The following is a 26,283-nucleotide window of genomic DNA, read 5'->3' as shown; positions in this document are numbered from 1 at the left end:
CCGGGCACAGTTTCTCTAACTGAGGTCTGGAGGAGGGTCATAGAGGGAGGAGCCAGAGCACACCAGAATCTAAATTCTTTCTTAAAGTGCCCATGTCTCCTGCGGAGCCCGTCTATTCCCCATGGTCCTTACGGAGTCCCCAGCATCCACTACGGACTACGAGAAATAGATTTACCGGTAAGTAAAATCTTATTTTTCCATTTTGTATTATTCAGATTTAATTATAAGAAGTAATAAGTAGGACTAATGCTTAACACTAACTTGTTGCTCTTATTTTTAATTTCATCTATCTCTGAATGTACTTTGTATGAATTAATGTTTAGCCTATCTACGTATATTCAGATGTAATAGGAATAATAAGCTGGACAAAGTATTTGGGGTGACAGTGTACTAATAGCGCTTCACTTGGGTATAAGCAAGCCGTTCAATACATGCATGGGGTACCCTACCCCACTTCAGTGAATATAGAAATACGTAGGTTGAGTATTGAATGTGGCGTTACCCAATTGCTGACATAGGATATTGTAGTCAAATATGTAAACAAATACACACTTTAATAACCTAAACACCATACAACTAATAAAATACAACTAATAAAATATCACACCAGGCATAATGTGATAATAGGGAAGGAGTCCTACCGAGGATATACGTAGGGGAGCTGCAGGTGATAGTTTATGCAGGGAAGTCCGGACTTGCCCTGCATTTGCTCCCAGATCTTAAAGTCCTCACTCCGGCAGGTATCACTCCTCTGGTCCAGAAGATGGTAAGTCCGTCCAACTGGGGGATGTTTCCAACGCGTTTCGGAACACACAAGGTTCCTTTCTCAAGGCAGCCTTGCAAATGCAGGGCAAGTCCGGACTTCCCTGCATAAACTATCACCTGCAGCTCCCCTACGTATATCCTCGGTAGGACTCCTTCCCTATTATCACATTATGCCTGGTGTGATATTTTATTAGTTGTATTTTATTAGTTGTATGGTGTTTAGGTTATTAAAGTGTGTATTTGTTTACATATTTGACTACAATATCCTATGTCAGCAATCAGGAATAATAAGCTGTAAAAATTGTTTTTATTGATGTAAAATAAATCAAATCAAACCCTAATAACATTATTAATGTTAGAAAGCATTAAAACATGTGTGATCAAGGATTCTAATATATGATCAAAAATATTTATTTTTTCCATATAAAACATTAATGGGAAAAAAAAACCCCCATCTAAACCAAAAAGCTTTAAAAAAAACAAAACAAAACAAAACCCAAAACAACCTGTTTTGTTTCCAACCCTGGCAGCCTATAAATTCACTGAAAACCAGTGATGTAGCTGAGGAACGTTGTGATCTTCCTTATACTCTTTTCAGACATGCATCAAAATCCCGGATTGGTGCACATGAATGCGCATCAACCTGGGATTTTAGTATGTCTGAATGCAAACAAATTTACTGGCGTTCTAGACCTGGCAACTGGCATTAGTGACATCACTAACTCCAATTGGTTTTGTAGTCTTTATCTCAATTACTGTTGCCGACAACACTGCTACCTCCACTGTGTTGCACATTTGTAGCAATAGCAACCTCATTCTTTAATCTGCAGTATGACCCTTTCAGATTTGTTAATGGGTATTCACCCAAAAATGAACTATTTCCTTTTTCGGAAAGTTCAAAAACTTGATAGAAAAAAACAAAATTACATATTTGATGATGCATTGTTGGCAGCTTCCTCATGGTCCCTGATAGCTGTAATTGCATTGGGGCTCCTCTATAGCTCTACCCCTCAGCCTCTAAAGGCGCATACACACAGTGCGATTCTGCCTAAAAAACGATTTTGACTTTGCGATTTCCCTTGAACTCCCCGGAGCCCAGAACCACCGATATTGACTGTACACACCGTGCAATTTTGTGTATGTTTAACTTTTGCTATGTACAATTTTGACTGTACTAGAAACTAGATTGTACACTTTGTAGTCAAACTTGACCTGCCTGTGCAGTCTATTTTTTCTTGAGATACCGACACCGCGGGAGCGTGCATTGGCATCGCAAGCTGTATACACACAGTGTGATATGTACTATGTTTTCTAGCAATATGGACTATATAGTCCATATCGGTAGTTCAAATCGCACCATGTGTATGCATCTCAAGAAACATTGGGGGTGATTCAGACCTGATCGTAGGTGTGCTAAATTTAGCACATCTACGATCAGCTTCACTGATATGCGGGGGAACGCCCAGCACAGGGCTAGTCCGCCCCTGCCCTGTTGCACAAGTACAAAAGCATCGCATAGCGGAGATGCTTTTGTACTGGTAGAGTAGCTCCCCACCAGCGCAGCTCCTGCGCGCTGGCAGGGGAGCTACTCGTCGCTGCTTGGGTTGCGCAGCCGCCACGCCCCCCCCAACGGTCTTGGCACGCCTGTGTTGCCTGGACTGTGCCCCCAAAACGGTGGCCAAATGCCGCCGGCCCGCCCAACGACCACCTCTGCCTGTCAATCAGGCAGAAGCGATCGCAGGGCTCAGACAGCCGTCGGCTGTCTGGCATGTGCCGGCGCACTGCGGCGCTGGCGTATGCGCAGTTCACACCTGATTGCTGCTGTGCGAACACGCACAGCAGCGATCAGGTCTGAATTACCCCCATTGACTGTAACTAGAAGGAGTGCTATCAACAGTCACACTCTGCTTGTTCCTAACAGGATAGATAATTGAGGTGGGAGTGCAGACAATGGGTACACCAATGGGCAATACAAATAAATTCATAATAATTATTATTATTTTCTCTAACGTCCTAAGTGGATGCTGGGGACTCCGTCAGGACCATGGGGAATAGCGGCTCCGCAGGAGACAGGGCACAAAAATAAAGCTTTAGGATTAGGTGGTGTGTACTGGCTCCTCCCCCTATGACCCTCCTCCAAGCCTCAGTTAGGTTTTTGTGCCCGTCCGAGCAGGGTGCAATCTAGGTGGCTCTCCTAAAGAGCTGCTTAGAAAAAGTTTTTAGGTTTTTTATTTTCAGTGAGTCCTGCTGGCAACAGGCTCACTGCATCGAGGGACTTAGGGGAGAGAATTTCAACTCACCTGCGTGCAGGATGGATTGGATTCTTAGGCTACTGGACACCATTAGCTCCAGAGGGAGTCGGAACACAGGTCTCACCCTGGGGTTCGTCCCGGAGCTGCGCCGCCGACCCCCCTTACAGATGCTGAAGATTGAAGGTCCGGAAACAGGCGGCAGAAGGCTCTTCAGTCTTCATGAAGGTAGCGCACAGCACTGCAGCTGTGCGCCATTGTTGTCACACACTTCACACCAAGCGGTCACGGAGGGTGCAGGGCGCTGCTGGGGGCGCCCTGGGCAGCAATATTTAATACCTTTATGGCAAAAGAATACATCACATATAGCCATTGAGGCTATATGTATGTATTTAACCCATGCCAATTATCTAAAACTACGGGAGAAAAGCCCGCCGAAATAGGGGGCGGGGCTTATTCTCCTCAGCACACAGCGCCATTTTCCTGCTCAGCTCCGCTGTGAGGAAGGCTCCCAGGACTCTCCCCTGCACTGCACTACAGAAACAGGGTAAAACAGAGAGGGGGGGGGCATTTTTTTGGCGATATTTTGATATATTTAAGCTGCTATAAAGAACAACACTTATATAAGGTTGTTCCCATATATATTATAGCGCTTGGGTGTGTGCTGGCAAACTCTCCCTCTGTCTCCCCAAAGGGCTAGTGGGGTCCTGTCTTCGACAAGAGCATTCCCTGTGTGTCTGCTGTGTGTCGGTACGTGTGTGTCGACATGTATGAGGACGATGTTGGTGTGGAGGCAGAGCAATTGCCGATAATGGTGATGTCACCCCCCAGGGAGTCGACACCGGAATGGATGGCTTTGTTTATGGAATTACGTGATAATGTCAGCACATTACAAAAATCAGTTGACGACATGAGACGGCCGGCAAACCAGTTAGTACCTGCCCAGGCGTCTCAGACACCGTCAGGGGCTGTAAAGCGCCCTTTACCTCAGTCGGTCGACACGGACCCAGACACAGACACTGAATCTAGTGTCGACGGTGATGAAACAAACGTATTTTCAAGTAGGGCCACACGTTATATGATCACGGCAATGAAGGAGGCTTTGCATATCTCTGATACTGCAAGTACCACAAAAAGGGGTATTATGTGGGGGGTGAAAAAACTACCTGTAGTTTTTCCGGAATCAGAGGAATTAAATGATGTATGTGATGAAGCGTGGGTTAACCCAGATAGAAAAATGCTAATTTCTAAAAAGTTATTAGCATTATACCCTTTCCCGCCAGAGGTTAGGGCGCGCTGGGAAACACCCCCTAGGGTGGATAAGGCGCTCACACGCTTATCAAAACAAGTGGCGTTACCGTCTCCTGATACGGCCGCCCTCAGGGATCCAGCTGATAGGAGACTGGAAACTACCCTAAAAAGTATATACACACATACTGGTGTTATACTGCGACCAGCCATCGCCTCAGCCTGGATGTGCAGTGCTGGGGTCGTCTGGTTGGATTCCCTGACTGAAAATATTGATACCCTGGATAGGGACAGTATTTTATTGACTATAGAGCAATTAAAGGATGCTTTCCTTTATATGCGAGATGCTCAGAGAGATATTTGCACTCTGGCATCGAGAGTAAATGCGATGTCCATATCTGCCAGAAGGAGTTTATGGACGCGACAGTGGTCAGGTGATGCGGATTCCAAACGACATATGGAAGTATTGCCGTATAAAGGGGAGGAATTATTTGGCGTCGGTCTATCGGATCTGGTGGCCACGGCAACTGCCGGAAAATCCACCTTTTTACCTCAGACCCCCTCCCAACAGAAAAAGACACCGTCTTTTCAGCCGCAGTCCTTTCGGTCCTATAAGAACAAGCGGACAAAAGGACAGTCATATCTGCCTCGGGGCAGAGGAAGGGGTAAGAGAGGGCAGCAAGCAGCCCCTGCCCAGGAACAGAAGCCCTCCCAGGGTTCTGCAAAGCCCTCAGCATGACGCTGGGGCCTTACAAGCGGACTCAGGAGCGGTGGGGGGTCGACTCAAGAATTTCAGCGCACAGTGGGCTTGCTCACAGGTGGACCCCTGGATTCTGCAGGTAGTATCTCAGGGTTACAGGTTGGAATTCGAGAAGTCTCCCCCTCGCCGGTTCCTAAAGTCTGCTTTGCCAACGTCTCCCTCAGACAGGGCGACGGTATTGGAAGCCATTCACAAGCTGTTTTCTCAGCAGGTGATAGTCAAGGTACCCCTCCTACAACAGGGAAAGGGGTATTACTCCACGCTATTTGTGGTACCGAAGCCGGACGGCTCGGTAAGACCTATTCTAAATCTGAAATCTTTGAACCTGTACATACAAAAATTCAAGTTCAAGATGGAGTCACTCAGAGCAGTGATAGCGAATCTGGAAGAAGGGGACTTTATGGTGTCCCTGGACATAAAGGATGCTTACCTACATGTCCCAATTTGCCCTTCACATCAAGGGTACCTCAGGTTCGTGGTGCAAAACTGTCATTATCAGTTTCAGACGCTGCCGTTTGGATTGTCCACGGCACCTCGGGTCTTTACCAAGGTAATGGCCGAAATGATGATTCTTCTGCGAAGAAGAGGCGTATTAATTATCCCTTACTTGGACGATCTCCTGATAAGGGCAAGGTCCAGAGAACAGCTGGAGGACGGAGTAGCACTAACCCAATTAGTGCTGCAACAACACGGGTGGATTCTGAATTTTTCAAAATCTCAGTTGACCCCGACGACACGTCTGCTGTTCCTGGGAATGATTCTGGACACGGTTCAGAAAAAGGTGTTTCTTCCGGAGGAGAAAGCCAGGGAGTTATCCGAACTTGTCAGGAACCTCCTAAAACCAGGGAAAGTGTCTGTGCATCAATGCACAAGAGTCCTGGGAAAGATGGTGGCTTCTTACGAAGCGATTCCATTCGGCAGATTCCACGCACGAACTTTTCAGTGGGATCTGCTGGACAAATGGTCCGGATCGCATCTGCAGATGCATCAGCGGATAACCTTATCGCCACGGACAAGGGTGTCTCTTCTGTGGTGGTTGCAGAGTGCTCATCTGTTAGAGGGCCGCAGATTCGGCATACAGGACTGGGTCCTGGTGACCACGGATGCCAGTCTGAGAGGCTGGGGAGCGGTCACACAGGGAAGAAACTTCCAGGGAGTATGGTCAAGCCTGGAGATGTCTCTTCACATAAATATACTGGAGCTAAGAGCGATTTACAATGCTCTAAGTCTGGCAAAACCCCTGCTTCAGGGTCAGCCGGTGTTGATCCAGTCGGACAACATCACGGCAGTCGCCCACGTAAACAGACAGGGCGGCACAAGAAGCAGGACAGCAATGGCAGAAGCTGCAAGGATTCTTCGCTGGGCGGAAGATCATGTGATAGCACTGTCAGCAGTATTCATTCTGGGAGTGGACAACTGGGAAGCAGACTTCCTCAGCAGACACGATCTACACCCGGGAGAGTGGGGACTTCATCCAGAAGTCTTCCACATGATTGTGAACCGTTGGGAAAAACCAATGGTGGATATGATGGCGTCCCGCCTCAACAAAAAACTGGACAGGTATTGCGCCAGGTCAAGAGACCCTCAGGCAATAGCTGTGGACGCTCTGGTAACACCGTGGGTGTTCCAGTCAGTGTATGTGTTCCCTCCTCTGCCTCTCATACCAAAGGTACTGAGAATTATACGGCAAAAGGGAGTAAGAACGATACTAGTGGCTCCGGATTGGCCAAGAAGAACTTGGTACCCGGAACTTCAAGAGATGCTCACGGAGGATCCGTGGCCTCTACCTCTAAGACCGGACCTGCTTCAGCAGGGACCGTGTCTATTCCAAGACTTACCGCGGCTGCGTTTGACGGCATGGCGGTTGAACGCCGAATTCTAAGGGAAAAAGGCATTCCGGAAGAGGTCATTCCTACACTGGTAAAAGCCAGGAAGGATGTGACTGCACAACATTATCACCGCATTTGGAGAAAATATGTTGCGTGGTGTGAGGCCAGGAAGGCCCCCACGGAGGAATTTCAACTGGGTCGATTCCTACATTTTCCTGCAAACAGGATTGTCTATGGGCCTCAAATTGGGGTCCATTAAGGTTCAAATTTCGGCCCTGTCGATTTTCTTCCAGAAAGAATTGGCTTCAGTTCCTGAAGTCCAGACTTTTGTAAAAGGAGTACTACATATACAGCCCCCGGTTGTGCCCCCAGTGGCACCGTGGGATCTTAATGTAGTCTTGGATTTTCTCAAATCCCATTGGTTTGAGCCGCTCAAATCGGTGGAGTTGAAGTATCTTACATGGAAAGTAACCATGCTACTGGCCCTGGCTTCAGCCAGGAGAGTATCAGAATTGGCGGCTTTATCATATAAGAGCCCATATCTGATTTTCCATACGGACAGGGCAGAACTGCGGACACGTCCTCATTTTCTGCCTAAGGTGGTGTCAGCGTTTCACCTGAACCAGCCTATTGTGGTGCCTGCGGCTACTAACGATTTGGAGGATTCCAAGTTGTTGGACGTGGTCCGGGCATTGAAAATATATATTTCAAGAACGGCGGGAGTCAGAAAGTCTGACTCACTGTTTATATTGTATGCACCCAACAAGATGGGTGCTCCTGCTTCTAAGCAGACGATTGCTCGTTGGATTTGTTTCACAATTCAACTTGCACATTCTGTGGCAGGCTTGCCACAACCTAAATCTGTCAAGGCCCATTCCACAAGGAAAGTGGGCTCATCCTGGGCGGCTGCCCGGGGGGTCTCGGCATTACAACTCTGCCGAGCTGCTACTTGGTCAGGGGCAAACACATTTGCAAAATTCTACAAATTTGATACCCTGGCTGAGGAGGACCTTGAGTTCTCTCATTCGGTGCTGCAGAGTCATCCGCACTCTCCCGCCCGTTTGGGAGCTTTGGTATAATCCCCATGGTCCTGACGGAGTCCCCAGCATCCACTTAGGACGTTAGAGAAAATAAGAATTTACTTACCGATAATTCTATTTCTCGTAGTCCGTAGTGGATGCTGGGCGCCCATCCCAAGTGCGGATTGTCTGCAATACTTGTACATAGTTATTGTTACAAACAAATTCGGGTTGTTATTGTTGTGAGCCGTCTGTTCAGAGGCTCCTACGTTTGTCATACTGTTAACTGGGTTCAGATCACAAGTTATACGGTGTGATTGGTGTGGCTGGTATGAGTCTTACCCGGGATTCAATATCCTTCCTTATTGTGTACGCTCGTCCGGGCACAGTATCCTAACTGAGGCTTGGAGGAGGGTCATAGGGGGAGGAGCCAGTACACACCACCTAATCCTAAAGCTTTATTTTTGTGCCCTGTCTCCTGCGGAGCCGCTATTCCCCATGGTCCTGACTGAGTCCCCAGCATCCACTACGGACTACGAGAAATAGAATTATCGGTAAGTAAATTCTTATTATTATTTTTTGTATGGACTGATTGAACTCCACCCTAAACGTAATTACGTGTCCATGTTACTGCAGTTAGGAAATAGGGGGAGGTGAAATGAGAAGCAGAGTTTTCAGCTCATGTTTGTTCGGGGTTATAAACCTAGTGCAATGTTACGTGTTAAGACACTTTCAGTAGTTAAACTTTACAACTTCATAGAGGCTCTGTAATAGAATAAGCGTCCCACCCTTTGAACCACCCCCTCAAACAAATCACAACAACAAAAACTACTTTTGATTAGCAGATACACTTTACTGGCCATTTTGGGTTGTTCACGTACTATATTTGGAACACATAGGGTGGTAGTCAATAAGCTCCAATAACTTCGGAGCCTCCCCGCGTATTCAATTGCGGGCCGTTTTGCACGTTTTTAAGGCATTTTCGCCAATGCCTTTTCACTTTATTTTTTATTTTTTTTGTGTGAAAAAAACATTTGCGAAAAATGGCTCAACATTGCAAAATTGGGCCGCGTTTTCGCTGGCGCAGGTGCGGAAACACGTGGATTCGCTAATCCACATGGTTTTAGCTACTGCTGAATTTTTTTTTCCTAAGCGAAAAAAACGACCTTAATTGAATACCACCCATATCCTTTTAAACCATTGAGTCCTAAAGTCAACTTGTTAAGTACTGAACTCCTCCCCCCCTCTCTTCAACCTCAGGTCTAGATCTCAGTTATTGTGACTTTGAAAATACGGATGTGCTTGCGTATTTCTAAAATTATATGGGGAGAAAAAAGGATATGCTTATCTAAGAATGTTGTGATTTTTATGTACAGTACATCAGACATAAACAATGTGCCTGTTGTGTTAGTTCCGAGATACCAGTAATGATATTTGCTATATTTTAATTTGTACATCTACTACCAAGAATTTCTTAGGAGAATACATATATTTCTACAAATCAGGCCTTCTGTGGCCCATATGTTCCTGCCATGGTAGATGTATTTTTGCTCATAATAAGCACTTCCTCACAGTAAATTAAGTTTTAACAGGTCCGATTACGAAGTGGTGGTCTATGAGCTGAAGGTTTCTGTTATGGAATCAGGAATATTAAACATGTTGAAAAAAATGTTGGTCCTGATTCCGACTGTTTTTGATCAGGTAATTGGGCATTTTTAAATATGTTTTATATTCCCCGTCTCAGCTGTCATGGGAGTAGGGCATTGCCCCAATACATCTTTAATTCTTAATTCAAGCAAGCACACATATAGCTGCATCATAACCAAAACCTTCAGCTCAGTGTCCCCGCATCCTAATCTGACCTGTCAAAACTTTGGTGGCCAGCAATGATCGGCAGTGCCGGCTGGTCGGGAAACAGGGAATCGCAGCAGCTGATGTATGTGGCCTTAACATGACTACAGTCCAGCAGTATCTGCTAACCACACGAGAGTCCTTTTCAGTTTGACCTCAAATGTGGGTGACAAAGTCAGATGAGCTTAAATCCCCCATTCCCATGGCCAGTCATCTGGAAAATCTCTGATCTATTAGTTTGGTCCAGCGCCATAACATGCGACAGTGTGCCTTGTGCCGGCCCTGGCCCCTAAATTTGTGATGTCTCTGGGCAGTTCTAAAGGCTGCAGGGTGCATGGAGTTTCCCTTGGGTGCTCTTGGTGGCTCTGCTGTAGCTGTATTGGCTGAGGGTGCCCTTCCAGGCACACTGCAAATCGCATACAGGTGCTGTGGGGCTGCAACGGTGCCGCTCCCAGGGACCTGCACCCTATGCGACTGCCCGCTTGCACACCCCTAGTTATACGGCCCTGCTATAATCGAAGGAAGGCTGCACGTATGAGCATTTTTCAGTGTCATTTTCCGACATAACTGATAACAATTCTCTGGAACTTAAGAAGATTTTTGTTGGGACTTGTTTATAGCTCATAGTGTTGTCATATTAGGCAAATTGCCTGATATGGGCTTTCTGAATATTTTAAGAAAACTTTGTGCAAGTGAGTTTCCCATAGACTAGCTGTCTGTTCTTGTAATCTATGACTTGTATAGTACTGGCTTCAGGCCTAGAAAACCAATTAACATCATGTTTACATTGATCTCCTGAGTAGGACTTCCTGTGAAATAGGCCCCATCCTCTTCCCCATGTTGTTCTGTTCAGTGTCACAGTACAGTGGTTTACCCCTTCATGGCCAGAGGTCTTTCATATGTTGGTCACCAGATCATATTTAACAGATTTGTTACAGTATGTGTTGGGTTAAATTAGAAATGATTTTTAAACTGCTTTGTGCCCTAATAATAATAATTGTTAGTCTATTTATACACACACTTTAATTGCATTATACAAAGAAAAAGTTTAAATGCTAAAAAATAATGCAGTCCACGGTTTATCCGTATTGAACCCTAATAATAAGGTAAGTCCCCAGAGTACACTAACTCTGATGTGAAGGACTGTTTGTGCCGGGGAATAAATGATGTGAAACCTGTTCGGCCACATTCTTGGTCTTTTTGGTACTGATTTATCTAAGATTTGATTACTCCAACAGATTAAATAAAACAATAGACTACAAATCCCTGTTTGTATCTGACTGAAATCTTATTGGTCTGTGCAGTGTAAGGGATAAAAGTGCCACTGGAAAAATATTTTTTATTCGATTACTACAATTCCTACATTTCTTTTACAGTTCTATGTACTGGGTTCAATCCTGTTCCCCTTGCGGTTTCTACTGGCCGCCATTTTCCTCTTTCTCATGTGGCCAATTGCTGCACTTCGAGTGGCTGGGATGACGGAGGAAGAGCTCCGCCGGCCAATAAGACACAGACGCACGTAAGTAGAAAGCCAGTCACTGTGAGAATAGTGGAAGTAAATATAGGTATTTGTCATCATTATGCAATGCTACACATTCATGTACTACCATTTCTTCCCTTTCATTGCCCATTCTATGTGTCTCCTTCCCTTATGCATACAGCTTTCTGCATCACCTGATTTACCTACTGAGCCGCACCATGTTCTTCATGTGTGGCTTCCACTGGATCACCATCCGTGGCCGCCGTGCCTCCAGCTCTGAGGCCCCCCTTCTGGTTGTCGCGCCTCACTCCACCTTCTTTGACCCTATTGTTACTGTGGTTTGTGACCTCCCATCCGTTGTGTCCCGAGTGGAGAATCTCAACATACCGGTGATTGGAGGTGAGCAGATTAATTAACCCCTACGAAAGGCCCTGTGCTTCTCTGGTGTGTACATGATGTTGTATACAACGGTTTAGGCATGTCTGTTTTCAATTATTCATTAAGTAAACATTAGTAAAGAATTAAACAATGCTTTTCACAATAAAAGATGCAGGTAGATTTTGTTTCAGATGAAAGATTATTTGCTGAATTGTCTTGCATGCCAAAACGTTAAACACTGTTGCAGTTGAAGGCTAATGCCTCTATAAATGTGAATTCAAGACAACACGCCCTATCCGCAACTGGCTGTACTATGGGAACACTGTTCCTTGGATTCTTGCCAAAGCTGGGGTAACCTGCAGTGGAGAGGTAGAAACAATACGGTTTTTCTAACCAAAATTATAATTGAGGAATACATTGAGTGATTAGTTGGTGTTTTTCTACATTGAACAGCTTATAGAGATATGAAAAATGATGCTTGTATACCTGAGAAAAACACCCATATGATTGGGTAATTAGACATTAACATGTATAGAAAGATGTTTAACTTTGTACCCTATAGAATTCTTCAAATATAGAATTTTGGCAGAAGTGCCTAAAGCTTTGCACGCAACTGTTTGACTTCTGTCTTGTTCACTGAAAGTTGCTATTCAAACTGAATATTACAGCTTTGTCCTCTCTCCCTCAGCACTGCTTCGATTTAATCAGTCTATTATGGTGTCCCGACACGACCCAACATCACGGAAAAAAGTGGTGGAGGAGGTGAAGAGACGAGCAACCTCAAATGGGGAGTGGCCTCAGGTGGAGTTCTTGTTGATTCCCATGCACAGCTAGATATGGTCATAGACCAGTGGTTTCCAAAAGCGGTACCTCGAGGCACCCCAACAGTCTAGATTTGGGTATATCCTGCTTGTGCCCAGGTGATATAATAAAACTGACTGATGTACTAATTAAGGGCCTAATTCAGACTTGATCGTAGATGATTCACAGACGTGTGGGGGGGGGGGGGGGGGATCGGCACAAGGCTAGTCTGCCCCATGTGTCTGGCTCTGCCCCCTCCCCCCTGCCCCCCCTTCCCCGCAGAGGTACAAAAGCATCTCACGGCTGTGATGCTTTTGTACCTGAAGAGTAGCTCCCTACCAGTACAGCTCCTGCGCACTGGCAGGGAGCTACCCGTCGCTCTCTGGGTCGCAGTGGCTGCGTGTGATGTCGCGCAGCCACCGCGGCTCGCCCCTGCACGGTCTGGGCACGCCTGCGTTGCCTGGACCGCACCCCCAAAATGGCAGCCCAACGCCGCTGGCCCGCCCCCTCCTGCCAAGCGAACGCCTCTGCCTGTCAATTAGGCAGAGGCGATTGCTGGGCTGAGATGCTGATCGCATCTGTGGCATGCGCCAGTGCACTGCGGCGCCTGCGCATGCACCGTTCAGACCTGATCGCCCGCTGTGCAAAAACGCACAGTACTGGTCAGGTCTGAATTAACCCCTAAGTCCCCTGTACTTAAACATGTATAGTCTTAAAACCTGGACTGTTGGAGTGCCTTGAGGACCTTTGGGAACCACTGCCACAGACTTTGAGCAGACCACTGCTGCCAATTATTTTCCCTCCTCTTTGTTTTATCTTTTGTCCATTATTTCCTAAATTTACTCCAACTATTTATTTATTTTTTGATCTGTAGGTTTTATTTTTCCCAGAGGGCACAAATGGTAATGGGAAAGTATTATTGAAGTTTAAACCTGGTAAGTAGAGCCCTCCGATGCACCAGCTGGCACATAACTGTATTTTCCTGCTCCCATGGTGACCATTGCCTTATGTTGTAGGTGCCTTTGTGGCAGGAGTGCCTGTTCAGCCAGTGTTGATGAGATATCCCAATAAACTAGTGAGTTACATCAGTGCTTTTGGCATTTTTTTTTTATTTTCTCAAATTATCATTACTTTCATTTGTTGCCTTCTTCATTTCTCAAACATGTGATCGCCTATAAGGACATTTAGGAACTTATTCAGTAAGGATTGCAGATATTGCTTTTTAGCAGAATCTGCAATCCATTCAATTGCATGCTGGGGGCCGCCCATAGCAGGGTAAGGCCGCCCAGCATGCTGCCCACCCACTGCGATCACGTAATTCCAGTCGCGCCGCAATTACAATGGGGTCGCAGAAACTCTGGATTCCTCCTGCCGGCGCAACTTGACTTCGACAGCAGGAGTCCCGCCGCCATGTTTTCAATCGGAGCTGCTGCGTGTGACAACACCCGCCCCGAAAACAGCCCCCATTTTCCCAGTGCCTTCCCGAAAACGCTTGGTTCTTGCCCGCCCCGCCAGCACCTCTGCCTGTCAATCAGATAGATGTTTGCAGTTAATGCGATTCAATCGCATTGACTACTGCGTAGGACAGGACCTGCGCATGTGCACAGCGGGGCCCTTTCAAAAATGCGATGCGACCTGAATCAGCCCCTTATTTCACATCCCATACAATGCAAGGAAATTGATTGAACATCTCTTACATAATCTTACACAAATACATGTTGTTTTAATTTAACTAATTTGCTAATCCATGTTCTTTATCTGCAGCCAGCAACAATTTGGACATGGAAAGGAAATGGGGTGTAAGTAATTTGTTCCACTACATGTGTGGTGGTGGGGTTTTTTTTTTGCTAGTTTGGTCCTGACTGTGTGTTTGGCATTTGTGTATCCTTGTGTATTTATGTAGTTGCATCAATTGAAGGGAGGATTAGTCTGATTCATTGTTTCTACCTCTGCCAATTTCGGGGATCTTATATGGCCAGTTTAAGAGTTTGAACTTAATTGGTCAGGTGCTGTATGATACAACTTAACATATTTTAATTGTATTACAGGAGCTCTGAACAGCCCTAAACAGTTTGGGTGATGGGGGGTTCGTATTCAGCCACCCCTCGCACCCCATAGATGTGGTCAGGAAAATTGGCTATGTTGGGGTACAGTAGCGCCCATTATAAAGAATAGAATATAGGTCCTAGAATGAAAGGTATCCGGATGATAGATGGACACTGTCTAGTTAGACAGTCAATAGATAGACACCATGGGAAAGAATTCAAATGTTTGAAAAGTCGATTGGGTGTTTTTTTCCTGTCTATTAGATAGGAAAAACAGACACCCAACTGACTCTTCAAACAATTGAATATCCCCCCCATATGTTAGACAGACATAAGGTCAACAGGGTCAAAAGGTCGACATGAAAATGGTTGACATAAAAAAGGTAGACAAAGGAGTTTTTCTCTGACGTCCTAGTGGATGCTGGGAACTCCGTAAGGACCATGGGGAATAGCGGCTCCGCAGGAGACTGGGCACAAAAAGAAAGCTTTAGGACTACCTGGTGTGCACTGGCTCCTCCCCCTATGACCCTCCTCCAAGCCTCAGTAAGATTTTTGTGCCCGACCGAGCAGGGTGCAATCTAGGGGGCTCTCCTGAGCTTCTTAGATAAAAGTTAGTTTTAGGTTTTTTATTTTCAGTGAGACGTGCTGGCAACAGGCTCACTGCATCGAGGGACTAAGGGGAGAAGAAGCGAACCTGCCTGCTTGCAGCCAGCTTGGGCTTCTTAGGCTACTGGACACCATTAGCTCCAGAGGGATCGAACACAGGCCCAGCCTCGGAGTCCGGTCCCAGAGCCGCGCCGCCGGCCCCCTTACAGAGCCAGAAGGCAGAAGAGGTCCGGAAAATCGGCGGCAGAAGACGTCCTGTCTTCAACAAGGTAGCGCACAGCACTGCAGCTGTGCGCCATTGCTCTCAGCACACTTCACACTCCGGTCACTGAGGGTGCAGGGCGCTGGGGGGGGCGCCCTGAGACGCAATAAAAAACACCTTGGATGGCAAAAAATGCATCACATATAGCTCCTGGGCTATATGGATGCATTTAACCCCTGCCAGAATACATAGAAAAACGGGAGATAAGGCCGCCGATAAGGGGGCGGAGCCTATCTCCTCAGCACACTGGCGCCATTTTCCCTCACAGCTCCGTTGGAGGGAAGCTCCCTGTCTCTCCCCTGCAGTCACTACACTACAGAAAGGGTTAAAAAAGAGAGGGGGGGCACTAATTACGCGCAGTATTAAACATACAGCAGCTATAAAGGGAAAAACACTTATATAAGGTTATCCCTGTATATATATAGCGCTCTGGTGTGTGCTGGCAAACTCTCCCTCTGTCTCCCCAAAGGGCTAGTGGGGTCCTGTCCTCTATCAGAGCATTCCCTGTGTGTGTGCTGTATGTCGGTACGTTGTGTCGACATGTATGAGGAGAAAAATGATGTGGAGACGGAGCAGATTGCCTGTAATAGTGATGTCACCCCCTAGGGGGTCGACACCTGAGTGGATGAACTGTTGGAAGGAATACGTGACAGTGTCAGCTCTGTATAAAAGACAGTGGTTGACATGAGACAGCCGGCTACTCAGCTTGTGCCTGTCCAGACGTCTCATTGGCCGTCAGGGGCTCTAAAGCGCCCGTTACCTCAGATGGCAGATATAGACGCCGACACGGATACTGACTCCAGTGTCGACGGTGAAGAGACAAATGTGACTTCCAGTAGGGCCACACGTTACATGATTGAGGCAATGAAAAACGTTTTACACATTTCTGATAATACGAGTACCACCAAAAAGGGGTATTATGTTCGGTGAGGAAAAACTACCTGTAGTTTTCCTGAATCTGAGAAATTAAATGAGGTGTGTGATGATGCGTGGTTTTCCCCCAATAACAACTGATAATTTCTAAAATGTTATTGGCATTATATCCTTTCCCGCCAGAGGTTAGGGTGCGTTGGGAAACACCCCCTAGGGTGGATAAAGCACTCACACGCTTGTAAGAACAAGGGCTCTACCCTCTCCTGAGATGGCCGCCCTTAAGGATCCTGCTGATAGAAAGCAGGAGGGTATCCTAAAATGTATTTACACACATACTGGTGTTATACTGCGACCAGCAATCGCCTCAGCCTGGATGTGCAGTGCTGGCTTGGCGTGGTCGGATTCCCTGACTGAAAATATTGATACCCTAGATAGGGACAGTATATTTCTCTAACGTCCTAGTGGATGCTGGGGACTCCGTCAGGACCATGGGGAATAGCGGCTCCGCAGGAGACAGGGCACAAAAGCAAGCTTTTAGGATCACATGGTGTGTACTGGCTCCTCCCCCTATGACCCTCCTCCAAGCCTCAGTTAGGTTTTTGTGCCCGGCCGAGAAGGGTGCAATCTAGGTGGCTCTCTTAAAGAGTTACTTAGAAAAAGTTTTTAGGTTCTTTATTTTCAGTGAGTCCTGCTGGCAACAGGCTCACTGCATCGAGGGACTTAGGGGAGAGATTTTCAACTCACCTGCGTGCAGGATGGATTGGATTCTTAGGCTACTGGACATAGCTCCAGAGGGAGTCGGAACACAGGGCTCGCCCTGGGGTTCGTCCCGGAGCCGCGCCGCCGACCCCCCTTGCAGACGCTGAAGATGAAGAGGTCCGGAACCAGGCGGCAGAAGACTCTCAGTCTTCATCAGGTAGCGCACAGCACTGCAGCTGTGCGCCATTGTTGTCAGCACACTTCACACAGCGGTCACGGAGGGTGCAGGGCGCTGGGGGGGGGGCGCCCTGGGCAGCAATGTATAATACCTGTATGGCGAAAAATACATCACATATAGCCCTTGAGGCTATATGGATGTATTTAACCCCTGCCAGATATCTAAAACTCCGGAGAAGAAGCCCGCCGAAAAGGGGGCGGGGCCTATTCTCCTCAGCACACAGCGCCATTTTCCCTCACAGAAAGGCTGGTGGGAAGGCTCCCATGCTCTCCCCTGCACTGCACTACAGAAACAGGGTTAAAACAGAGAGGGGGGGCACTGATTTGGCGATATGTATATATATTAAAATGCTATAAGGGAGGAACACTTATATAAAGGTTGTCCCTGGATAATTATAGCGTTTTGGTGTGTGCTGGCAAACTCTCCCTCTGTCTCCCCAAAGGGCTAGTGGGTCCTGTCCTCTATCAGAGCATTCCCTATGTGTGTGCTGTATGTCGGTACGTGTGTGTCGACATGTATGAGGAAAATATTGGTGAGGAGGCGGAGCAAATTGCCTGTAATGGTGATGTCACTCTCTAGGGAGTCGACACCGGAATGGATGGCTTATTTATGGAAATTACGTGACAATGTCAACACGCTGCAAGCCGGTTGACGACATGAGAGGGCCGGCGAACAAATTAGTATCTGTCCAGGCGTCTCAAACACCGTCAGGGGCTGTAAAATGCCCATTTACCTCAGTCGGTCGACACAGACACGGACACTGATTTCAGTGTCGACGGTGAAGAAACAAACGTATTTTCTTTTAGGGCCACACGTTAAGGGCAATGAAGGAGGTGTTACATATTTCTGATACTCCAAGTACCACAAAAAAGGGTATTATGTGTGAGGTGAAAAAACTACCTGTAGTTTTTCCTGAATCAGATAAATTAAATGAAGTGTGTGATGATGCGTGGGTTTCCCCCGATAGAAAATTATTGGCGGTATACCCTTTCCCGCCAGAAGTTAAGGCGCGGTGGGAAACACCCCTCAGGGTGGATAAGGCGCTCACACGCTCATCAGAACAAGTGGCGGTACCATCTACGGATAGGGCCGTACTTAAGGAGCCAGCTGATAGGAGGCTGAAAAATATCCTAAAAAGTATACACACACATGCTGGTGTTATACTGCGACCAGCGATCGCCTCAGCCTGGATGTGCAGAGCTGAGGTGGCTTGGTCGGATTCCCTGACTAAAAATATTGATACCTTTGACAGGGACAGTATTTTATTGACTATAGAGCATTTAAAGGATGCATTTCTATATATGCGAGATGCGCAGAGGGATATTTGCACTCTGGCATCAAGAGTAAATGCGATGTCCATATCTGCAAGAAGATGTTTATGGACACGACAGTGGTCAGGTGATGCAGATTCCAAACGGCACAAAGATGTATTGCCGTATAAAGGGGAGGAGTTATTTGGGGTCGGTCCATGGGACCTGGTGGCCAGGGCAACTGCTGGAAAATCCACCGTTTTTTTTATCCTAAGTCACATCTCTGCAGAAAAAGACACCGTCTTTTCAGCCTCAGTCCTTTCGTCCCTATAAGAGTCATATCTGCCCAGGGATAGAGGAAAGGGAAGAAGACTGCAGCAGGCAGCCCATTCCCAGGAACAGAAGCCCTCCACCGCTTCTACCAAGTTCTCAGCATGACGCTGGGACCGTACAGGACCCCTGGATCCTATAAGTAGTATCCAAGGGGTACAGATTGGAATGTCGAGAGGTTTCCCCCCTCGCAGGTTCCTGTAGTCTGCTGTACCAATGTCTCCCTCCGACAGGGAGGCAGTATTGAAAACAATTCACAAGCTGTATTCCCAGCAGGTGATAATAAAATTACCCCTCCGACAACAAGGAAAGGGGTATTACTCCACACTATATGGTGGTACTGAAGGCTAGGTGAGACCTATTCTAAATCTGAAAAATTTGAACACTTACAAGGGTTCAAATCCAGATGGAGTCACTCAGAGCAGTGATAGCAAAGAACAAGGGGACTATATGGTGTCCCGGGACATCAGGGATGCTTACCTCCATGTCCCAAAATTTGCCTTTTCTCACCAAGGGTACCTCAGGTTCGTGGTACAGAACTGTCCCTATCAGTTTCAAGACGATGCCGTTGGATTGTCCAAGGCACCCCGGGTCCTTACCAAGGTAATGACCGAAAGGAGGATTCGTCTTCAAAGAAAATGGACGACCTCCTGATAAGAACAAGGTCCAGAGAACAGTTGGAGGTCGGAGTAGCACTATCTCAAGTAGTTCTACGACAGCACGGGTGGATTCTAAATATTCCAAAACCGCAGTTGTTCCGACGACACGTCTGCTGGTCCTAGGGATGATTCTGGACACAGTCCAGGAAAAGGTGTTTCTCCCAGAGGAGAAAGCCAGGGAGTTATCCGAGCTAATCGGGATCCTCCTAAAACCAGGAAAAGTGTCAGTGCATCATTGCACAAGAGTCCTGGTAAAAATGGTGGCTTATTACGAAGCGCTTCCATTCGGCAGATTTCACGCAAGAACTCTTCAGTGGGATCTGCTGGACAAATGGTCCGGATCGCATCTTCAGATGCATCAGCGGATAACCCTATATCCAAGGACAAGGGTGTCTCTCCTGTGGTGATTACAGAGTGCTCATCTTCTAGAGGGCCGCAGATTCGGCATTCAGGATTGGATGCTCGTGACCACGGAGGCCAGCCTGAGAGGCTGGGGAGCAGTCACATAAGGAGTGTGATCAAGTCTGGAGAATTCTCTCCACATAAATATACTGGAGCTAAGAGCAAATTTATAATGCTCTAAGCTTAGCAAGACCTCTGCTTCAAGGTCAGCCGGTATTGATCCAGTGGGATAACATCACGGCAGTCGCCCACGTAAACAGAAAGGGCGGCACAAGAAGCAGGAGGGCAGTGGCAAAACTGCAAGGATTTTTCGCTAGGCGGAAAATCATGTGATAGCACTGTCAGCAGTGTTCATTCCGGGAGTGGACGACTGGGAAGCAGACTTCCTCAGCAGGCACGACCTCCACCCGGGAGAGTGGGAACTTCATCGGGAAGTTTTCCGCATGATTGTGAACCGTTGGGAAAGACCAAAGGTGGACATGATGGCGTCCCGCCCGAACAAAAAAGGGGACAGGTATTGCGCCAGGTCACGAGACCTTCAGGCGATAGCTGTGGACGTCCTGGTAACACCGTGGGTGTAACAGTCGGTGTATGTGTTCCCTCCTCTGCTTCTCATAACCAAGGTATTGAGAATTATAAGACATAGAGGAGTAAGAACTATACTCGTGGCTCCGGATTGGCCAAGAGGGACTTGGTAACCGGAACTTCAAGAGATGCTCACAGAGGACTAATGGCCTTGGGAGCTAAGAAGGGATTTGCTTTCAGCAAGTACCATGTCTGTTCCAAGAGGAACCGTGGCATCGGCCTTTAAGAAAGGACCTGCTCCAGCAGGGACCTTGTCTGTTCCAAGACTTACCGCGACTGCGTTTGACGGCATGGCGGTTTGAACGCCGGATCCTAAGGGAAAAGGCATTCCGGAAGAGGTCATACCTACCCTGGTCAAAGCCAGGAAGGAGGTGACCGCACAACGTTATCACCGCATGTGGTAAAAATATGTTGCGTGGGTGAGGCCAGGAAGGCCCCACGAAAAAATTTCAACTAGGTCGATTTCTGCACTTCCTGCAAACAGGAGTGTCTATGAGCCTCAAATTGGGGTCCATTAAGGTTCAAGTTTCGGCCCTATAGATTTTCTTCCAGAAAGAATTGGCTTCAGTTCCTGAAGTCCAGACGTTTGTCAAGGGAGTATTGCATATACAGCCCTTGTGTGCCTCCAGTGGCACCGTGGGATCTCAACGTAGTGTTGGGATTCCTCAAATCATATTGGTTTGAACCACTCAAATCTGTGGATTTGAAATATCTCACATGGAAAGTGACCATGCTGTTGGCCCTGGCCTCGGCCAGGCGATTGTCAAAATTGGCGGCTTTGTCTTACAAAAGCCCATATTTGATTTTCCATTCGGACTGGGCAGAACTGCGGACTCGTCCCCAGTTTCTTCCTAAGGTGGTGTCAGCGTTTCACCTGAAACAACCTATTGTGGTGCCTGCGGCTACTAGGGACTTGGAGGACTCCAAGTTGCTAGACGTTGTCAGGGCCCTGAAAATATATATATATATATATAATTCCAGGACGGCTGGAGTCAGAAAGTCTGACTTGCTGTTTATATTGTAGGCACCCAAAAAGCTGGGTGCTCCTGCTTCTAAGCAGACTATTGCTCGTTGGATTTGTAGTACAATTCAGCTTGCACATTCTGTGGCAGGCCTGCCACAGCCAAAATCTGTAAATGCCCATTCCACAAGGAAGGTGGGCTCATCTTGGGCGGCTGCCCGAGGGGTCTCGGCTTTACAACTTTGCCGAGCAGCTACTTGGTCAGGGGCAAACACGTTTGCTAAATTCTACAAATTTGATACCCTGGCTGAGGAGGACCTGGAGTTCTCTCATTCGGTGCTGCAGAGTCATCCGCACTCTCCCGCCCGTTTGGGAGCTTTGGTATAATCCCCATGGTCCTGACGGAGTCCCCAGCATCCACTAGGACGTTAGAGAAAATAAGATTTTACTTACCGATAAATCTATTTCTCATAGTCCGTAGTGGATGCTGGGCGCCCATCCCAAGTGCGGATTGTCTGCATTACTTGTACATAGTTATTGTTACAAAAAAATCGGGTTATTATTGTTGTGAGCCATCTTTTTTAGAGGCTACTTCATTGTTATCATACTGTTAACTGGGTTCAAATCACAAGTTGTACGGTGTGATTGGTGTGGCTGGTATGAGTCTTACCCGGGATTCAAGATCCTTCCTTATTGTGTACGCTCGTCCGGGCACAGTACCTAACTGAGGCTTGGAGGAGGGTCATAGGGGGAGGAGCCAGTACACACCATGTGATCCTAAAAGCTTGCTTTTGTGCCCTGTCTCCTGCGGAGCCGCTATTCCCCATGGTCCTGACGGAGTCCCCAGCATCCACTACGGACTATGAGAAATAGATTTATCGGTAAGTAAAATCTTATTTTTTGCCTATAGAGCATTTAAAAGATGCATTTCTATATATGCGTGATGCACAGCGGAATATTTGCCGACTGGCATCAAGTCTAAGTGCGTTGTCCATTTCTACCAGTAGAGGGTTATGGACACGTCAGTGGTCAGGTGATGCGTATTCCAAACGGCATTTGGAAGTATTGCCTCATTAAGGGGAGGAGTTATTTGGGGTCGGTCTTTCAGACCTGGTGGCCACGGCAACAGCTGGGAAATCCACGTTTGTACCCCAGGTCGCCTCTCAACATGAGAAGACGCCGTATTATCAGGCGCAGTCTTTTCGTGGACAAGCGGGCAAAAGGTTCCTCATTTCTGCCCCGTGACAGAGGGAGAGGAAAAAGGCTGCAGAAATCAGCCAGTTCCCAGGAACAGAAACCCTCTCCCGCCTCTGCCAAGCCCTCAGTATGACGCTGGGGCTTTACAAGCAGAATCAGGCACGGTGGGGGGCCCGTCTCAATGAATTTCAGCGCGCAGTGGGCTCACTCGCAAGTAGACCCCTGGATCCTTCAGGTGATATCTCAGGGGTACAAATTAGAATTCGAGACGTCTCCCCCTCGCCGTTTCCTAAAGTCGGCTTTACCGATGTCTCCTTCTGACAGGGAGACAGTTTTGGAAGCCATTCACAAGCTGTATTCCCAGCAGGTGATAATCAAGGTACCCCTCCTGCAACAGGGTACGGGGTATTATTCCACACTGTTGTGGTACCGAAGCCGGACGGCTCGGTGAGACCGATTCTAAATCTAAAATCTTTGAACACTTACATACAGAGGTTCAAATTCAAGATTGAGTCACTCAGAGCAGTGATTGCGAACCTGGAAGAAGGGGACTACATGATGTCTCGGGACATCAAGGATGCTTACCTTCATGTCAAAATTTACCCTTCTCACCAAGGGTACCTCAGGTTTATGGTACAGAACTGTCACTATCAGTTCAGACGCTGCCGTATGGATGGTCCACGGCACCCCGGGTCTTTACCAAGGTAATGGCCGAAATGATGATATTCCTTCGAAGGAAGGGAATTTTAGTTATCCCTTACTTGGACGATTCCCTGATAAGGGTAAGATCCAGGGAACAGTTGGAGGTCGGTGTAGCACTATCTCAGGTAGTGTTGCGGCAGCACGATTGGATTCTCAATATTCCAAAATCGCAGCTGTTTCCGACGACTTGTCTTCTGTTCCTAGGGATGATCCTGGACACAGTCCAGAAAAAGGTGTTTCTCCCGGAGGAGAAAGCCAGGGAGTTATCCGAGCTAGTCAGGAACCTCCTAAAACCGAGCCAAGTCTCAGTACATCAATGCACAAGGGTTCTGGGTAAAATGGTGGCTTCCTACGAAGCAATCCCATTCGGCAGATTCCACGCAAGAACTTTCCAGTGGGACCTGCTGGACAAATGGTCCGGGTCGCATCTTCAGATGCATCAGCGGATAACCCTGTCACCAAGGACAAGGGTGTCCCTCCTGTGGTGGTTGCAGAGTGCTCATCTTCTAGAGGGCCGCAGATTCGGCATTCAGGACTGGGTCCTGATGACCACGGATGCCAGCCTGCGAGGCTGGGGAGCAGTCACACAGGGAAGGAATATCCAGGGCTTATGGTCAAGCCTGGAGACATCACTTCACATAAATATCCTGAAGCTAAGGGCCATTTACAATGCTCTAAGCTTAGCAAGACCTCTGCTTCAAGGTCAGCCGGTGTTGATCCAGTTGGACAACATCACGGCAGTTACCCACGTAAACAGACAGGGTGGCACAAGAAGCAGGAGGGCAATGGCAGAAGCTGCAAGGATTCTTCGCTGGGGGGAAAATCATGTGATAGCACTGTCAGCAGTATTCATTCCGGGAGTGGACAACTGGGAAGCAGACTTCCTCAGCACGACCTCCACCCGGGAGAGTGGAGACTTCACCCAGAAGTCTTCCACATGATTATAAACCGTTGGGAAAAAACTCGACAGGTATTGCGCCAGGTCAAGGGACCCTCAGGCAATAGCTGTAGACGCTCTGGTAACACCGTGGGTGTACCAGTCAGTGTATGTGTTCCCTCCTCTGCCTCTCATACCCAAGGTACTGAGATTGATAAGATGGAGAGGAGTAAGCACTATATTCGTGGCTCCGGATTGGCCAAGAAGGACTTGGTAACCGGAACTTCAAGAGATGCTCACGGAGGATCCGTGGCCTCTACCTCTAAGAAGGGACCTGCTCCAGCAAGGACCCTGTCTGTTACAAGACTTACCGCGGCTGCGTTTGACAGCATGGCGGTTGAACGCCGGATCCTGAAGGAAAAAAGGCATTCCGGATGAAGTTATCCCTATCCTGATCAAAGCCAGGAAGGATGTAACCGCAAAACATTATCACCGCATTTAGCGAAAATATGTTGCGTGGTGCGAGGCCAGTAAGGCCCGACGGAGGAAATTCAACTGGGTCGATTCCTACATTTCCTGCAAACAGGAGTGTCTATGGGCCTGAAATTGGGGTCCATTAAGGTTCAAATTTCGGCCTGTAAATTTTCTTCCAAAAAGAACTAGCTTCAGTCCCTGAAGTTCAGACGTTTGTAAAAGGGGTACTGCATATACAGCCTCCTTTTGTGCCTCCAGTGGCACTTTGGGATCTCAATGTAGTTTTTGGGTTCCAAAAGTCACATTGGTTTGAACCACTTAAATCTGTGGAGTTAAGATATCTCACATGGAAAGTGGTCATGCTGTTGGCCCTGGCCTGGGCCAGGCGCGTGTCAGAATTGGCGGCTTTATCCTGTAAAAGCCCTTATCTGATTTTCCATTCGGACAGGGCGGAATTGAGGACTCGTCCTCAGTTTCTCCCTAAGGTGTTTTCAGCGTTTCACCTGAACCAACCTATTGTGGTGCCTGCGGCTACTAGGGACTTGGAGGACTCCAAGTTGCTAGACGTTGTCAGGGCCCTGAAAATATATGTTTCCAGGACGGCTGGAGTCAGGAAAACTGACTCGCTGTTTATCCTGTATGCACCCAACAACATGGGTGCTCCTGCTTCTAAGCAGACTATTGCTCGTTGGATTTGTAGTACAATTCAGCTTGCACATTCTGTGGCAGGCCTGCCACAGCCAAAAATCTGTAAATGCCCACTCCACAAGGAAGGTGGGCTCATCTTGGGCGGCTGCCCGAGGGGTCTCGGCTTTACAACTTTGCCGAGCAGCTACTTGGTCAGGAGCAAATACGTTTGTAAAATTCTACAAAATTGATACCCTGGCTGAGGAGGACCTGGAGTTCTCTCATTTGGTGCTGCAGAGTCATCCGCACTCTCCCGCCCGTTTGGGAGCTTTGGTATAATCCCCATGGTCCTTACGGAGTCCCCAGCATCCACTTAGGACGTTAGAGAAAATAAGAATTTACTTACCGATAATTCTATTTCTCGTAGTCCGTAGTGGATGCTGGGCGCCCATCCCAAGTGCGGATTGTCTGCAATACTGGTACATAGTTAATGTTACCAAAAAAATCGGGTTATTGCTGTAGTGAGCCATCTTTTCTAGAGGCTCCTCTGTTATCATGCTGTTAACTGGGTTCAGATCACAAGTTGTACAGTGTGATTGGTGTGGCTGGTATGAGTCTTACCCGGGATTCAAAATCCTTCCTTATTGTGTACGCTCGTCCAGGCACAGTATCCTAACTGAGGCTTGGAGGAGGGTCATAGGGGGAGGAGCCAGTGCACACCAGATAGTCCTAAAGCTTTCTTTAGATGTGCCCAGTCTCCTGCGGAGCCGCTATTCCCCATGGTCCTTACGGAGTCCCCAGCATCCACTACGGACTACGAGAAATAGAATTATCGGTAAGTAAATTCTTATTTTTTTCCTGCATCTGAGAAATTAAATGAGGTGTGTGAGGAGGAGTGGTCTTCCCCCGGTAAGAAATTGATAATTTCTAAAACGGTTATTGGCAGCGTACCCTTTCCCGCCAGAGGATAGATCACGCGGGGAAACACCCCATAGGGTAGATACAGCGCTTACACGCTTATCAGAAAAGGTGGCACTACCGTCTCCGGATACGGCCGCCCTGAAGGGACCTGCTGATAGAAAGCAGGAGGTTACCCTATAAGATATAGTCACACAC

General features: G+C 47.5%; 1 protein-coding gene across 2 annotated transcripts in view; it reads left to right on the top strand.

Moving 5' to 3' along the window:
- Nucleotides 1-26,283, top strand: part of LPCAT4 (lysophosphatidylcholine acyltransferase 4) — a 68,128-nt gene that overhangs the window by 25,537 nt on the left and 16,308 nt on the right. For both annotated transcript variants that reach the window (XM_063913481.1, XM_063913480.1), the window contains exons 2-7: nucleotides 11,098-11,240; nucleotides 11,383-11,600; nucleotides 12,268-12,380; nucleotides 13,255-13,315; nucleotides 13,397-13,455; nucleotides 14,145-14,179. In XM_063913481.1, the coding sequence (XP_063769551.1) occupies nucleotides 11,098-11,240; nucleotides 11,383-11,600; nucleotides 12,268-12,380; nucleotides 13,255-13,315; nucleotides 13,397-13,455; nucleotides 14,145-14,179 (629 nt within the window). The remainder of the gene's footprint in view (nucleotides 1-11,097; nucleotides 11,241-11,382; nucleotides 11,601-12,267; nucleotides 12,381-13,254; nucleotides 13,316-13,396; nucleotides 13,456-14,144; nucleotides 14,180-26,283) is intronic.

Source organism: Pseudophryne corroboree, chromosome 1 (assembly GCF_028390025.1).
Source record: "Pseudophryne corroboree isolate aPseCor3 chromosome 1, aPseCor3.hap2, whole genome shotgun sequence".
NCBI lineage: Eukaryota > Metazoa > Chordata > Amphibia > Anura > Myobatrachidae > Pseudophryne > Pseudophryne corroboree.
Note: the sequence above shows the minus strand (reverse complement) of the source record. Positions and strands in the feature narration are given on the sequence as shown.